Source organism: Tiliqua scincoides, chromosome 1 (genome assembly GCF_035046505.1).
Source record: "Tiliqua scincoides isolate rTilSci1 chromosome 1, rTilSci1.hap2, whole genome shotgun sequence".
NCBI classification, from domain to species: domain Eukaryota; kingdom Metazoa; phylum Chordata; class Lepidosauria; order Squamata; family Scincidae; genus Tiliqua; species Tiliqua scincoides.
In genome coordinates, this window is record NC_089821.1 from 230,109,101 (window position 1) to 230,123,472 (window position 14,372).

The window sequence follows — 14,372 nt, forward strand, 5'->3', positions numbered from 1 at the left end:
ATTTTACTTCTTATCAGCCAAGGTAATTCCCTGTGGATTTAAAATGTTTTATAATAAGAGAAAACTGGTGGCAAAGCCTCAGTATTAGTTAGTGATTAACTGCCTGCAGCTGACTGACTAGAACTAGACATTGGACAACATCCAAAGCAAAAACATCTTCTTAGAAATGTAGAAAAACGCATCCACTAGCTTTCTGTTTAAACTGGACTTTCTGCGGTTATGAATGCAGTGTTAGCAATTAATGTGCTATCTGCCCTGGCTACAGATTTCCTCTGTAGTCTCTTTGGCAGTGGCCCCAAAGAATGAGCTCTGGTTCTGAAATGCATTGCTTTTTAAATTTATGTTATGAGAATTATTGTGTTTTTTTCTCCAGTGCCAGACAAAGGGATAGGAATATCTTTTGTATGGAGGTGCTATCAGATCATGACTGCAAGGGTTCTATTTTAACTGCCTATGCTTGGAAAAGGCACTTTAGTTTCCTAATGAGCTATTGGGATCGAATAGACCCCAATTAAATCACAGTTTAAAATAAAAAAAAAATCAGATGCAATTTACAGGATTCTAATGTAAAAGATATGAATCATAATCCAGTCACAGTAAGTGAGAGTTATACATAACTAGGCAAATATACATGCCTAGACCTTTCCCTTTGAACTCAATAGGACTTAAAAATGCTTTAGATTGATTGTTCTGTTGCTTTTTTTTTTATGAAGGGTTATTATTAATAGTACAGGGGCACAATTACATAGGGAAGGTATCTGAGGTGAGTAATGGCCATAGTGTGTAATACATCCTGTCCACTGAAGTTATTCTGGGTCAAAGTGAACTCATATTCTAAAAATACAGAAAGGCATAGACACTGTATGTGTATGAGGACCCAATCCTATCCAACTTCCCATCCCAATGCTGATGCAACAGCAATGCAGTCCTGATGTAAGGGAGCAAATATTCCTTGAGGTAGTATTGTAGTAGTATTGGCAACCTTCAGTCTCGAAAGACTATGGTATCGCGCTCTGAAAGGTGGTTCTGGCACAGCGTCTAGTGTGGCTGAAAAGGCCAATCCAGGAGTGACAGTCCCTTCCACACCGGGAGCAAGTGCAGTCTGTCCCTGGTCTGTCTCCCTGGCTATGGGCCTTCCTTCTTTGCCTCTTAGCCTCAGACTGTTGGCAAAGTGTCTCTTCAAACTGGGAAAGGCCATGCTGCACAGCCTGCCTCCAAGCGGGCCGCTCAGAGGCCAGGGTTTCCCACCTGTTGAGGTCCACCCCTAAGGCCTTCAGATCCCTCTTGCAGATGTCCTTGTATCGCAGCTGTGGTCTACCTGTAGGGCGCTTTCCTTGCACGAGTTCTCCATAGAGGAGATCCTTTGGGATCCGGCCATCATCCATTCTCACGACATGACCGAGCCAACGCAGGCGTCTCTGTTTCAGTAGTGCATACATGCTAGGGATTCCAGCACGTTCCAGGACTGTGTTGTTAGGAACTTTGTCCTGCCAGGTGATGCCGAGAATGCGTCGGAGGTAGCGCATGTGGAAAGCATTCAGTTTCCTTGAGGAGAGCTCCATGATTGCCGCCCCCCCCCCCGCTGCATGATGCAGTACATGCTCTGGTGGCACAGTTGGTGCTAGTGGATAGGACTGGGCCCTATGTTTCAAAAGGGATCTAAAATTAGACCTTGAGAAGGCTTGCTTCCTTTGGCTGTGCAAATGAGCAGGGGTAGGGGGTGAGAAGAACACTGTGGACTGAACTGTACCCACTGTATTATTTATGCGAACTGGATGCTTCAATAAATGGATTCCATTCCTGAAAGACTGCACTGATATGCCCTAGCCTGGGCTTAACCTGAACTTTTAAATGAGAATTCACTTGGTTGTCATAGAATGTGTTTGTGACTAAGTGATTCCAAGATCACATCCTAAACCTAAATGAGAATAATGTCAAAAAAACTCAAGAAATTCTGTCTGTATGTAAACACACACACACATAGTGTTTTTGGACTGGAGTGTGCCTGGCCCAGAATAAAATTGGTGAATTTATAATGTGAGTGGTCAAAATGGCGTGTATGGCTGTTTGCGGATCATTGACTAGATAGTGTAGCAAATGATATTAGAATTCCTCTGGTTAGGCCATTGGTTCCCAAACTGTGAACTGTGGCTCCCCGGGCAGCTGTGGAATTCTTGCAAAAAACTTGCTGCCCTATACAGCATACAACAAACCTTTATTAGGCATATAGTTTTACAACTAATATCTCCAAACAGTCATGTATGAAGGTATACATTAAAAGAGAGATAGGAAATAAGAGTTAAAACACACCAGTTTGCTTACACAGTTACTCCAAGTTGCGTAGAACCAGCAACTTAGCCCGCTTCAAGTTGCTCACATGTAGAAATTTAGCAACTGGAAGGGTCACAGATTCAAATTCACCTGCCAGCAAAAGTTGTAAAGAGGTGATGCTGCCCTATACAATGTGTAGGGTTGTAGCTCTTAAAGGAAACCATGGCCAATGGCCCAGTAGGTCAAGGTAGCCACCAGTCAAAATAGTTTGAGAACCACTGAATTTGGCTAACTGTAACCATGAGGCAGGGTTTTCGAAAAGAATATAGATTTTATGTTTACTTATAAGATCAGCTGAACAGAGATTTAACTGGTTGTAGTGAATTGATTTGTACATAGCTCTGTTTGAACAGGCATGGGTTACTGTTCTAAGATGTGTGGAAACACAGATTTAAAAAGATTTAAATCATACCTTGTTAAAACTGGCACTTGTTAAAACTGGCACTTACATTAATAATCATTCCTGAAATCCATCTACTCCAGCCATGGAGGGTTCACAAATGTGGAATCAATGGATATAACCAAGAAAAGAGAGTACTGAGGTGAAGCAGGAAATGGGACAAAAGTCCAAATGGACAAGGGATGGCAGTTCTATCCCCCTGACATCATTTGAAGCCTCACAAGAATACTAACTGAGGAGCTGTATAGTGTGGATAAGAAAGGGTGCAGCGTGGTAGTCAAGGAAGAACTACAATTTCTGTTCAGCTAGAACCATATTTGGACCCCAAAGATCAATATCAGGTTTTGTTCACATCTTTTCCTTTGATCAAATCTTCTTTTTTTTACCTAGCTTCGCGTATGTGCTCAATTTCTACATATTCATGTACATTTCATTCCGTTTGGGCCCAATCTTTTACTTATCACACATCCACAGGGAAAATCTTCTGTTGGCTCTGACTGCCATAAAGCAGTCAGTCAGAAAAGGTGCCCCCGCAGCACATTATACAATGCACTGCTGGGAAGCTCCAACCACATTGGTATTCACAGATCGCCAGAGCAGGTAATTCAGTAGGAGAAGAGGGAAGGCGGTGGAGGGTAGAACGGGGCAGAGAGGCAGATGGGTTCAGCAGCGCTGCCGCTGACAATATCCTAACCTCCTTCCCAGACCTGATCCTGCAGTGTGGGTTCACTCAGACTTGCAACAGCTATTTAGCAGTCACGTCCCATCCACGCTGTGGAGGCTTACCCTCAAAAGGGAATAGTTATTCCCTTACCCAGGGGATACCTCCCAGACTGCTTCCCCCATAGGATGCAGCAGTCAACATTTTCGCAGCGCTGCGTTGTTAGGGGAAGGTAGAGAATAGGATTGGGCTTTTCAGTGATGTTTAGTTTCTCAACATATGTAACTATTTGCAGAAGGAAAGAGTGGAAGTGAAACTACAACAACTTTAATGTATCCGGGTAAACAAGGTGTTTTCTTCCAGGTCTGGTCCATGAAATCAAGAGGGAGCAGGAAGTTTCCACCAGAATCAATATTCTGCTGTCGTGTCCTTTTGAAAACATTCAGGGTGACCAATATAGGAAATCTTCAAAAGTTGCAATTTTAATGCAAAATTTTGGGTCTACTGAACAATTAAAATTAAACAAGTGCCTATATATGACAGCACAATGCTTGAATTGTGATGTCATATAAAGGCAGATATAAGGCTGCTGTTTTTATACTATTTTTAGTTTGCATGTTATTGCAGTTTTTACATATTTTAACTGCACCAGTATTGTTTTAATTTTGAATTGGTTTTATGTAATGTTTTTTAAAATTGTTTTTATATTGCATTTTTATTGTTGAGCACTGGAAAAGTTGCATAGAAATATTATGTATGAATGAAGGCAGGCATGTGCTCTGTGACTACAGTATATTGCATGAAAATATCAATTTTTGTTTGATTGTAGAAATTGTTGATGGCAACGTGAAAATGACCCTGGGCATGATCTGGACTATCATCCTTCGTTTTGCTATCCAAGATATTTCAGTAGAAGGTAAGAATATATTCCATGAGTCTGTTCTCAAGAATTTATGTCAAGGAGTACTGACCAAAGCTGACGGGTTGTTTAAGCAAATGATAGCTTTATTGACAACATTGAGTTCTGATGTGACACTTGTTGTTATAGCAGTTAACTTCTAGGGCTGCAGGCTGTCTATGCAGACTGATATGCCTTCGTCTTTGTGTTTCCTTCCAGAATGGGAAGGGAAGGTTCCCTTGGGAAAACCAGGCCTTTTACTGTGGATTTACTGTAAAGTGCAGCTGTTCATTTCTTTTCCCATTCTCAGAACATGATGGGAAAGAAAAAAGGCACTAATTACTTTGAAACCTCAGTTTCAAAGTATTCCTTTTTAAACTGACTTTATTGTCCAGGGTGGAGGGGGGAATTGATGAATCAATTGTGGCACTTCTCCTTTCTTCAGAACCCTCAGATGGGAGGGGGTTCTTCAGAACCCTACTCCTCCCTGACAGCTTTTTCATTGAAAACAGACTCCCTAGTCTGAATATTGTCACCTGATGCTTTCTCCTCCTCTGCCTCATCCTGCCATTTCCCTGAATACATGTGGCAGGCCTGTAAGATCTTTCCCGCTTGCCAGTGGAGTTTGCCTCACCTTTGGGGTGGGCCAGCAGCGTTGGCTGTGGCCACTGTACCACTTTGCCACCTTGCCCCTGTACTCTCACCTGGAACTGCAGTTCATTCCCCCCCCCCCCCCATACCACTCAGATTCCTGGAACTGGTGAGTTGAGGTATCAAGGGACAGTTGCTCTTCCCCTTCTAAATATGAGACATCACTTTAAGAAGTGCCTCTTTGTCCAGTTAGCAGGGGTTAATTCTGGGACTATTTAATTTCAGAATGATGGTGAGAGATTGAGTGACTGAATGACAAATGCACATGCACCATAATCTCACTAGCAAAAATAGTAAAAATAGTGAAGATGCAAATTGCATGCTCAGGATTACTGAAAAGGAGATTAAGAATAAAACAGCCAATGTCACAATACCATTGTACAAATCAATGGTAAGGCGACCAGAAGTGGTATTGCTTTCAGTTTGGGTCACCACATTTCAAAAAAGATATAATGGAATGGAAAAGGTGCAGAAGAGAGTGACCAAAATGATTGCTGAGCTGGGGCACCTCCCTTAAAAGGGAATTGGACAAATTTCTGGAGAAAAAGTCAGGTTACAAGCTGTGATGGGTTATGTGCAAGTTGCAACCTCCTGATTTTACAAGTAGGCTACCTCAGAGTGCCAGATGCAAGGGAGGTGACCAGCATGCAGGTCTCTTGTTGTCTTGTGTGCTCCCTGGGGCATCTGGTGGGCCACTGTGAGATACAGGAAACTGGAATAGATGGGTCTTTGGCCTGATCCAGCGGGGCTCTTCTTATGTTCTAATTTTCTTTAGTGAAAATACTTCTTCCTGCAATGCTGCCTTTCCATGGGCAGGAACTTGTTGATATGGTGGAGGATTAAGTCATGCAATCTCCCACCTGCATTCTGGTGGACTGTATAAGATGCTTCTATATAGGGTGCCAATCCTCCAGGATTGTCCTGGAGTCTCTAGGAATTGACAGTCTCCAGATGACTACTGAAAACAATGCAAGAAATTTTAGCAAGATCTCCTTGGCTTAAAAAACCATCTTGTTGGGAGGAAAATCTCCAGGAGTAGCTTAAGACAGAATTTGCAACTTTACTTCTGAACACCCAGTCTAAAAAGGGTAGATGACATGATGATTTGGTTCTGACTGATTCTATGCATATCTTTGCATGCTGCATTCACATGTCATGAGTGTGTCCCACCACCTGCTGGCTCAATGCACATTTTGGAAGTTTTTCAACATGGTGAGGTGGTGAGCTGAGTTGTGCCATCATTGCCAGTGGGGGATTCTGGGATTAATTCGGCTTGCTGGACCTTCTCATGGACATGCACCACGGACTGGTGGCCAACCTGACCAATTGCTGATGCAATTAGAATGCTGATGCTGTTAGAATTCATGATATAGTGGAGAAGCAAACATGAGGTAGAGCCAGTATAGACAGCTTTGTAGGCATGGGGTTGTGTAAATGTCCTTCATCACCCAGACATAGGTATATTGAAGAATGTGACTTAGGCCCAAATCCTAACCAACTTTCCAGCACTGACATAGCTATGCCATTGGGTCATGTACTGCATCCCGCAGTTGGGTGGCAGTCATGGAGGCCTCCTCAAGGTAAAAGAATGCTTCTTCCCTTACCTTGGAGATACATTGTGCTTACCTTAGTGCTGTAAAGTTGATCAGGATTGCGCCCTTAGCCTGCTAGATAGTTTGACAATGCGTGGAATGGCTTTTCTATTTTGCACTGCATGATTAGCAATCATGTCAGTATAATGATTCATACTATGACCTTGAGGCAACAAGTAGCTATGAAAAGGAATTGTCATAAAGGGCAGTTAGCCAAATTCAGTCATAAAGGGCATCTGTGATAAATGCCCAGTAACTATCTTCCCTTTTTGGGGGCTTACTTTACCTCATTTTTGGACTCCTCCAAGCAGGTGACGGTGTGACATTATCAAACTTTGGGCGCAATCCTATCCTGCATTGGAACAGGCAAGCGAAGGGGCTTGCGCTGTATCCAGCACAGGATAGTGGCCATAAGCGGCTTAGTCAGAGGCAAGGGGAAACTTTTCCCCTCACTGGGTAAAGGCTGCTGACCCGGATGGGTCTCCTTGGCCTTGTGCCACTTCTTGAGGTTGTACAAATCCGAGCAGAGTGGCTTGGAGCCACTCTGTTCTCCCCAGGAGCAGTGGTTGGGATCTGGCATAACTGCCGGATCCCAGCCCCGCTTCCTGCTCCCTGCCTGCCCCCGGGGCTGCTCACCACCCGCCCTCCCCTGCCCAGGAACGCCTCCCTCCCGCCTCCCCCTGCCCCGCCTACCTTTCTTCCTTGGGTAATGCAATGGGCAGTCACATCTGGTTGCTCTCAGATGCTACTGTGATTTTGTTTTTGAAAAAGAACACCTGAGATTCAAGGCTCTCCTGGGGGTGTTTTCCCAGATGGCCCCCTTCTATCTGGTCTCTGTAGCCTGGGGTGGTGGCAGATAGAAATGACCAGATTTCCCTCCATTCAGCTGCTGATCCAGTGAAAAGGGAAAGTGGGGTACATGATGGGATGTGTGAGTGCTAAGCACTAGACCCTACTCTCCTCATCAGCTTTGCTTTCTCCTGGTATAGTTCCTGTTAGTATCAACTGAACCCGAAGCAATTTTTTTACATCTGATGGAGGTTTACATTCAGAGAAATGTACTGTGTTATGGGTTCTTGATGGCTTATGATAGAGACTGCTGGTGTTTTTATTAAATTAAGCTATTTTAAACTGCTCACTTAAAAAATGGAAAAAAAGAAATTTGCTCTAAGGAGGCATAATATGATGAAATCAGAAGTTATTTCATGAAAATCTTGATCACTGTTGCAGAGACTCCAGCTTTTAAAATATGATTTTCCCATCTTTAGCTCCACTTTAAAAAAAACAAACCAGCATTTAAATGAAGTATTCAGGAAGCTGTTGCTTGAGCAAACATATTCACTGTTGCTTGAGCAAACAGATGTCCTTCATTATGCAGTACAATATGTAACAAATTAACTGTTTCCTACACTTCATTTGTTGATTTTGAGAATAATTATTCTTGACAATTTTATTTTAACCTGATTGTACTGTAGCAATTAAACAATTCTTTAGGAAAGAAACTCATCAAGCATTTCCAGCCTATCCTCACAGAATATGAATTATGCTTTCACAGGTTTTGAGGAGAGAGCTTTGTTCAGTAAATGTTAGGAGCCGTAAAACTTAAGGAAGCTTAAATGGTTTGTTGCAAGGTTTTGCAAGATATTCCAAGGTTCAAAAGCAAACTCAGTAGGCAATGGTGGTGATCATTTCCAAGCGTTTATTGTAAATCCAAACATCTCAAGGGATTATTTCCAAGCATTGAGAGTGAATGTGAAAGGCAGAATTCAGCAAAATTCTGAATTCCATCACACAGCCTCTCAAGAGATTCTTTCTAAGCATTGAGAGTGTGTGAGAGTCAGAGGTGATAAAAAGAGAAGCCACCAGCCTCTCAAGGGATGCATTTCCAAGCATTGAGAGTGTGTGAGAGTCAGAAGTGAGAAGAAGAGAAGCCCAGAGCGTCTTCTCCAGCTCACTTTTATTACAGTGTGGGTTCTCTCTTTGAGACACATCATTGGCTCAAGATAGTAGACCAGGGGTGCCCAAACCCCGGCCCTGGGGCCACTTGCAGCCCTCAAGGCCTCTCAATGCGGCCCTCAGGGAGCCCCCAGTCTCCAATGAGCGTCTGGCCCTCCAGAGATTTGTTGGAGCCCACACTAGCCCAACGCAACTGCTTTCAGCATGAGGGCAACTGTTTGACCTCTCGCGTGAGCTGTGGGATAAGGGCTCCCTCCACTGCTTGTTGTTTCACGTCTGTGATGCAGTAGTGGCAGCAAAGGAAAGGCTGGCCTTGCTTTGTGCAAGGCCTTTTATAGGCCATGAGCTATTGCAAGACCTTCATTCATTCATATAAATTCATCATTACTATATTCATTTATGTAAACTTATGTAAATTTATTCAAATTTTAAATGTAAATTAATTCTTTTTTTCCCTGGCCCCCAACACAGTGTCTGAGAGACAGTGTGGCCCTCCTGCCAAAAACTTTGGACACCCCTGTAGTAGATGTTTGATTGGTGGGGTTACAAATCACTAGTTGTTCAGATTACATTCAACATATACAATTCACAGATTTTGAGCAATTAGTAGGTGGTACTGCACTTTCAATTTCCTCAGAACTGACCTCATCTCATAACCATCTCATGACATCATCTTCAAGTATCCAAAAGAATCCTTGAAATGCAACTTACTTGCCATGGGGTTTGCGGGCTCAGCTAAAAAAAAATTGCAGCCTTATGCCTTTCTCTGGGAACCTGACCTTTGATGTTAACCGGAAATAGCTTTGATGTGAACCGGAAATGGCTTTATTATGTTAGTTACACTTGTTTAGGCACCAAACTGGTTTTAAAATAAGAATAAGGAAAACTAAGCTGGCTAATATTTTCTATGAGATCTGGTGTAAGTATTTGCTATAATACTGTTTCCAGCATTTGTGTGCAACCTGTTGCTCTTGAAAAGCCTTCAAACCAATTTTAAAAGCACAAACATTTTTTTTCCCTTCTTCGGAGAACAAAGGCCTATTGATGCAAATGTATCAACATTGTTCTGCAGAGAACATCTGTGGTATGCGGTCAAGTTCAGCCAACCGCTTGACTTTTAAACCGAAACCATTTTTTTTCTCTTTACTCTAACTTACAGACCGATCAGAAACATACGTTTCAGGTGAGCATACTATAGCATAACTATGCCTTCCATCAGGTTCACAGCATATCCTTCTTAAAGGCCTTGTTCCATTAAGGGTGCATCTTCAAGAAGGCTTGGAAGAGAAATGGGTGCACACCCAATGTCAGCAGTTACCTTGTCAATGTCATTCCATACTGGTCTTCAGCCTGACTGATGAATGTGATCAGCAGGTGATACGGGAGGCCAAGCGAGACTATGAGGAACGCATGGCCAGCAACACTAAGGGGAATAATAAAAGCTTCTTCAAATATGTTAGAAGCAGGAAACCCGCCAGAGAAGCGGTTTCCCTCACCTCCCTCTGGATGGTGAGGGAGGGAAAGGGGAGATAAAAGGAGACTTAGAGATGGCAGAGAAATTAAATGAGTTCTTTGCATCTGTCTTCACGGCAGAAGACCTCGGGCAGATACCGCTGCCTGAACGGCCCCTCCTGACCGAGGAATTAAGTCAGATAGAAGTTAAAAGAGAAGATGTTTCAGACCTCATTGATAAATTAAAGATCAATAAGTCACTGGGCCCTGATGGCATCCACCCAAGAGTTATTAAGGAACTGAAGAATGAAGTTGCTGATCTCTTGATTAAGATATGCAACTTGTCCCTCAAAACGGCCATGGTGCCAGAAGATTGGAGGATAGCAAATGTCACACCTATCTTTAAAAAGGGAAAGAGGGGGGACCCGGGAAACTATAGGCCGGTCAGCCTAACATCTATACCGGGTAAGATGGTGGAATGCCTCATCAAAGATAGGATCTCAAAACACATAAACGATCTCAAAACACATAGACGAACAGGCCTTGCTGAGGGAGAATCAGCATGGCTTCTGTAAGGGTAAGTCTTGCCTCATGAACCTTATAGAATTCTTTGAAAAGGTCAACAGGCATGTGGATGCGGGAGAACTCGTAGATATTATATATCTGGACTTTCAGAAGGCGTTTGACACGGCTCCTCACCAAAGGCTACTAAAAAAACTCCTCAGTCAGGGAATAAGAGGACAGGTCCTCTCATGGATTGAGAACTGGCTGAAGGCCAGGAAACAGAGAGTGGGGATCAATGGGCAATTTTCACAATGGAGAGAAGTGAAAAGCGGTGTGCCCCAAGGATCTGTCCCGGGACCGGTACTTTTCAACCTGTTCAAAAATGGCCTGGAGACAGGGTTGAGCAGTGAAGTGGCAAAGTTTGCAGACGACACCAAAATTTTCCAAGTGCTGAAGACCAGAAGTGATTGTGAGGAGCTCCAGAAGGATCTCTCCAGACTGGCAGAGTGGGCAGCAAAATAGCAGATGTGCTTCAATGTCAGTAAGTGTAAGGCCATGCACATGGGGGCAAAAAATCAAAACTTTAGATATAGGCTGATGGGTTCTGAGCTGTCTGTGACAGATCAGGAGAGAGATCTTGGGGTGGTGGTGGACAGGTCGATGAAAGTGTCGACCCAATGTGTGGTGGCAGTAAAGGAGACCAGTTCTTTGCTTGGGATCATTAGGAAAGGTACTGAGAACAAAACGGCTAGTATTATAATGCCATTGTACAAATCGATGGTAAGGCCACACCTGGAGTATTGTGTCCAGTTCTGGTCGCTGCATCTCACACAAGACATAGTGGAAATGGAAAAGGTGCAAAAGAGAGCAACTAAGATGATTACTGGGCTGGTGCACCTTCCTTATGAGGAAAGTCTACGGCGTTTGGGCCACTTCAGCCTAGAAAAGAGGCGCCTGAGGGGGGACATGATTGAGACATACAAAATTATGCAGGGGATGGACAGAGTGGATAGAGAGATGCTCTTTACACTCTCACATAACACCAGAACCAAGGGACATCCGCTAAAATTGAGTGCTGGGAGAATTAGAATAGGCAAAAGAAAATATTTCTTTACTCAGCGTGTGGTTGGTCTGTGGAACTCCTTGCCGCAGGATGTGGTGATGGCATCTGCCTGGATGCCTTTAAAAGGGGATTGGACAAGTTTCTGGAGGAAAAATCCATTACGGGTTATAAGCCATGATGTGTACGTGCAACCTCCTGATTTTAGAAATGGGCTATGTCAGAATGCCAGATGCAAGGGAGGGCATCAGAATGAGTTCTCTTGTTATCTGGTGTGCTCCCTGGGGCATTTGGTGGGCTGCTGTGAGATACAGGAAGCTGGATTAGATGTGCCTATGGCCTGATCCAGTGGGGCTGTTCTTATATTCTTATGTTCTTACGAATCTATGTAATTGGCAATGGTGATTGTGGACAACTCAGATTATTTAGGGCCCAGCTCCAGAGCCTGTGCTGGGTGCTGCAAACATGCTGTGAGGCACTTCCACAACACCCTGCACAGGGTCAGCACTGGTGCTGAACCAGTGAAAGTCAGCACTGAGCCCAGAGCAGGCCAGATGGTGCCCAGAGCTAGGTAAGAGCTCCTGGCAGCAGTGAGAGCCTTGGGTGAGAGGAGAGTAGGACAGTGGGAGAAATCAGAGTGGGAGGAGGGTGGGACCGGTGGAGCTGTGCTCTGCCAGATCCTAAACAGCTGGCGCAGACTTAAGAAGCCCCCTTGCAGGGCTTGTGGCTTTCCCTGGAGGAAGGGAACAAAAGACCTTTACCCCAAGAAGTCTTCTGGCTGCTTCCCAATGCCTGCTGGATACAGTGGTAGCTGCTTTGGTGCCGCTGCTCCGGCAGGCGCTGGGAAGCTCAGGATTGAGCTGTCAGTCTGCATGGCATGAGTTGATCAGGAAGTCTGCATAAAAAGGAACTTTAAAAAATGTATTTGCAATGTTTCTTTGCTTCCTGCATTTCCAAATTAGCACATAAGCACTGAATTTAAAATGAGGGATGTTGCCTCTGGGTGTATCTATTTTACCAATCAGTGTTATTCTTGTTAAAATGCCATGACCTCCCACATAGAATCCTGGGACTTGTCATTGGGTGAGGGTGCTGACAATTCCATTGCCTCGTTTGTTGGTTTTTTTAACACTGTGAAACCAGCGTTTAGCATTATCACTGCAGTGCAGTGGCAGTAGTATTCATAGATCTATACTACCAAATGAAAACACATTATGGATGGTTTTTATTGGATTAATTTGGCAGTACTGAAAAGAAAATTGAGCTTTGACTTTCTCACAATATTGTTTAAATTTTGAGAAAATAAATGTTGGTATCATATGGTTGGAAAGAATAATTATTATTCCCTCAAAAGGTTTTAATAGCATTAGAGTCTGAGTTGAGCTAATCAGGCAGGATCAAATATTCGAATGAATTCAAATAATGGCTAATAATCACTATTTACATTATGGTAATTTTATGTAATCAGTATCTTCCTGTCATTCTTCTAGAACAGGGGTATCCAAACTTCTTGGCAGGAGGGCCACATCATCTCTCTGACACTGTGTCAGGGGGTCAGGAAAAAAAAAAGAATTAATTTACATTTCAAATTTGAATACATTTACAAATATTTACATAAATGAATATATTAGAGATGGAATTTATATGAATGAATGAAGGATTGCAATAGCTCAAGGCCTATAAAAGGCCTTGCACAAAGCAAGGCCGGCCTTTCCTTTGCTGCTACATCTCACACGTGAAACAGCAAGCAGTGGAGGGAGCCCTCGGCCTGCAGCTCATACGAAAGGTCGCCCTCATGCTGATAGCAGTTGCATTGGGCCAGCATGGGCTCCAGCAAGTCTCCCGAGGGCCAGAGGCTCATTGGAGACCAGGGGCTCCCTGCGGGCTGCATTGGGAGTCCCCAAGGGCCCCAAGTGGCCCCCAGCCCAGGGTTTGGGCACCCCGTTCTAGAATAACTCATTTATATAAACACACCATTATGCAGTGAAATTGAGATCACAATATTAGTTTTCAGTCATTGCATTTTATATAGTTGAATCTTAATGCCCTAAAAGGGGACTGGTGTATAAGTTATCATAAGGAGAAAGACAGGAACATGTCAACAGAAAGGTGAGATTTTCCTACTAAAACTAGGTGAAAGCATCCAGAAACAGTTTGATGTTGCATGCCTCTTATAGGAAACAGCTAACTGAAACAACAGCATTATTCCACACAGGTACCCAACTACTTTATGGATACTGAGGAACAGTAGTATAGTAAGCTTGTTTTGAAGATGTGTTACCTGCCTAATATTACATCTCTTTTTTTCAGAGACATCTGCTAAAGAAGGCTTGCTGCTGTGGTGTCAGAGGAAAACTGCACCTTACAGAAATGTGAACATTCAAAACTTCCATCTTAGGTAAAAATCATAATTTCCAGAACTGAATACATCACCTGTCATTTTGCAGCCAAGTTTTGCCATAGTCCAGTGGTTCTCAAACTGGGGCATCATTATGCTCCAACCTGAGAGCCCTGACCTCTGCCCCCTTAAGGGGCAGCAATGTGATCCCCAGGATTGCACCACTGTGGGGGCAGGGGGGCTTTTTTCTAACATATCTTACCTCTTGCCTGGGTCCAGGGCGTGTGTGGAGTCCTGTGGAGTGCTCTGCAGGGTTAACCACAGCTTGTAAAAAGTGAAAATAGCGATTGCAACCCACTTCCTATTTCGTGATCGCAACCTGTAAGTGGGTCGCAATCTCTATTTTCACTTTTTACAAGCTGTGGGGAGCCCTGCAGAATGCTTCTCAAGGCTCCCTGCACTCCTGGATCCTAGCAGGAGGTATGTGTTAGAAAAAAGCCCCCTGCCCCCACAGTGGCACTATCCTGGG

The 14,372-nt window shown here is 43.7% G+C and overlaps 1 protein-coding gene across 1 annotated transcript in view; it reads left to right on the plus strand.

The window, feature by feature from the left end:
* Positions 1–14,372, plus strand: part of ACTN2 (actinin alpha 2) — a 75,496-nt gene that overhangs the window by 17,253 nt on the left and 43,871 nt on the right. Inside the window, exons 4-5 of the mRNA XM_066617160.1 lie at positions 4,222–4,308; positions 13,816–13,903. Coding sequence (XP_066473257.1) covers positions 4,222–4,308; positions 13,816–13,903 — 175 coding nt within the window. The remainder of the gene's footprint in view (positions 1–4,221; positions 4,309–13,815; positions 13,904–14,372) is intronic.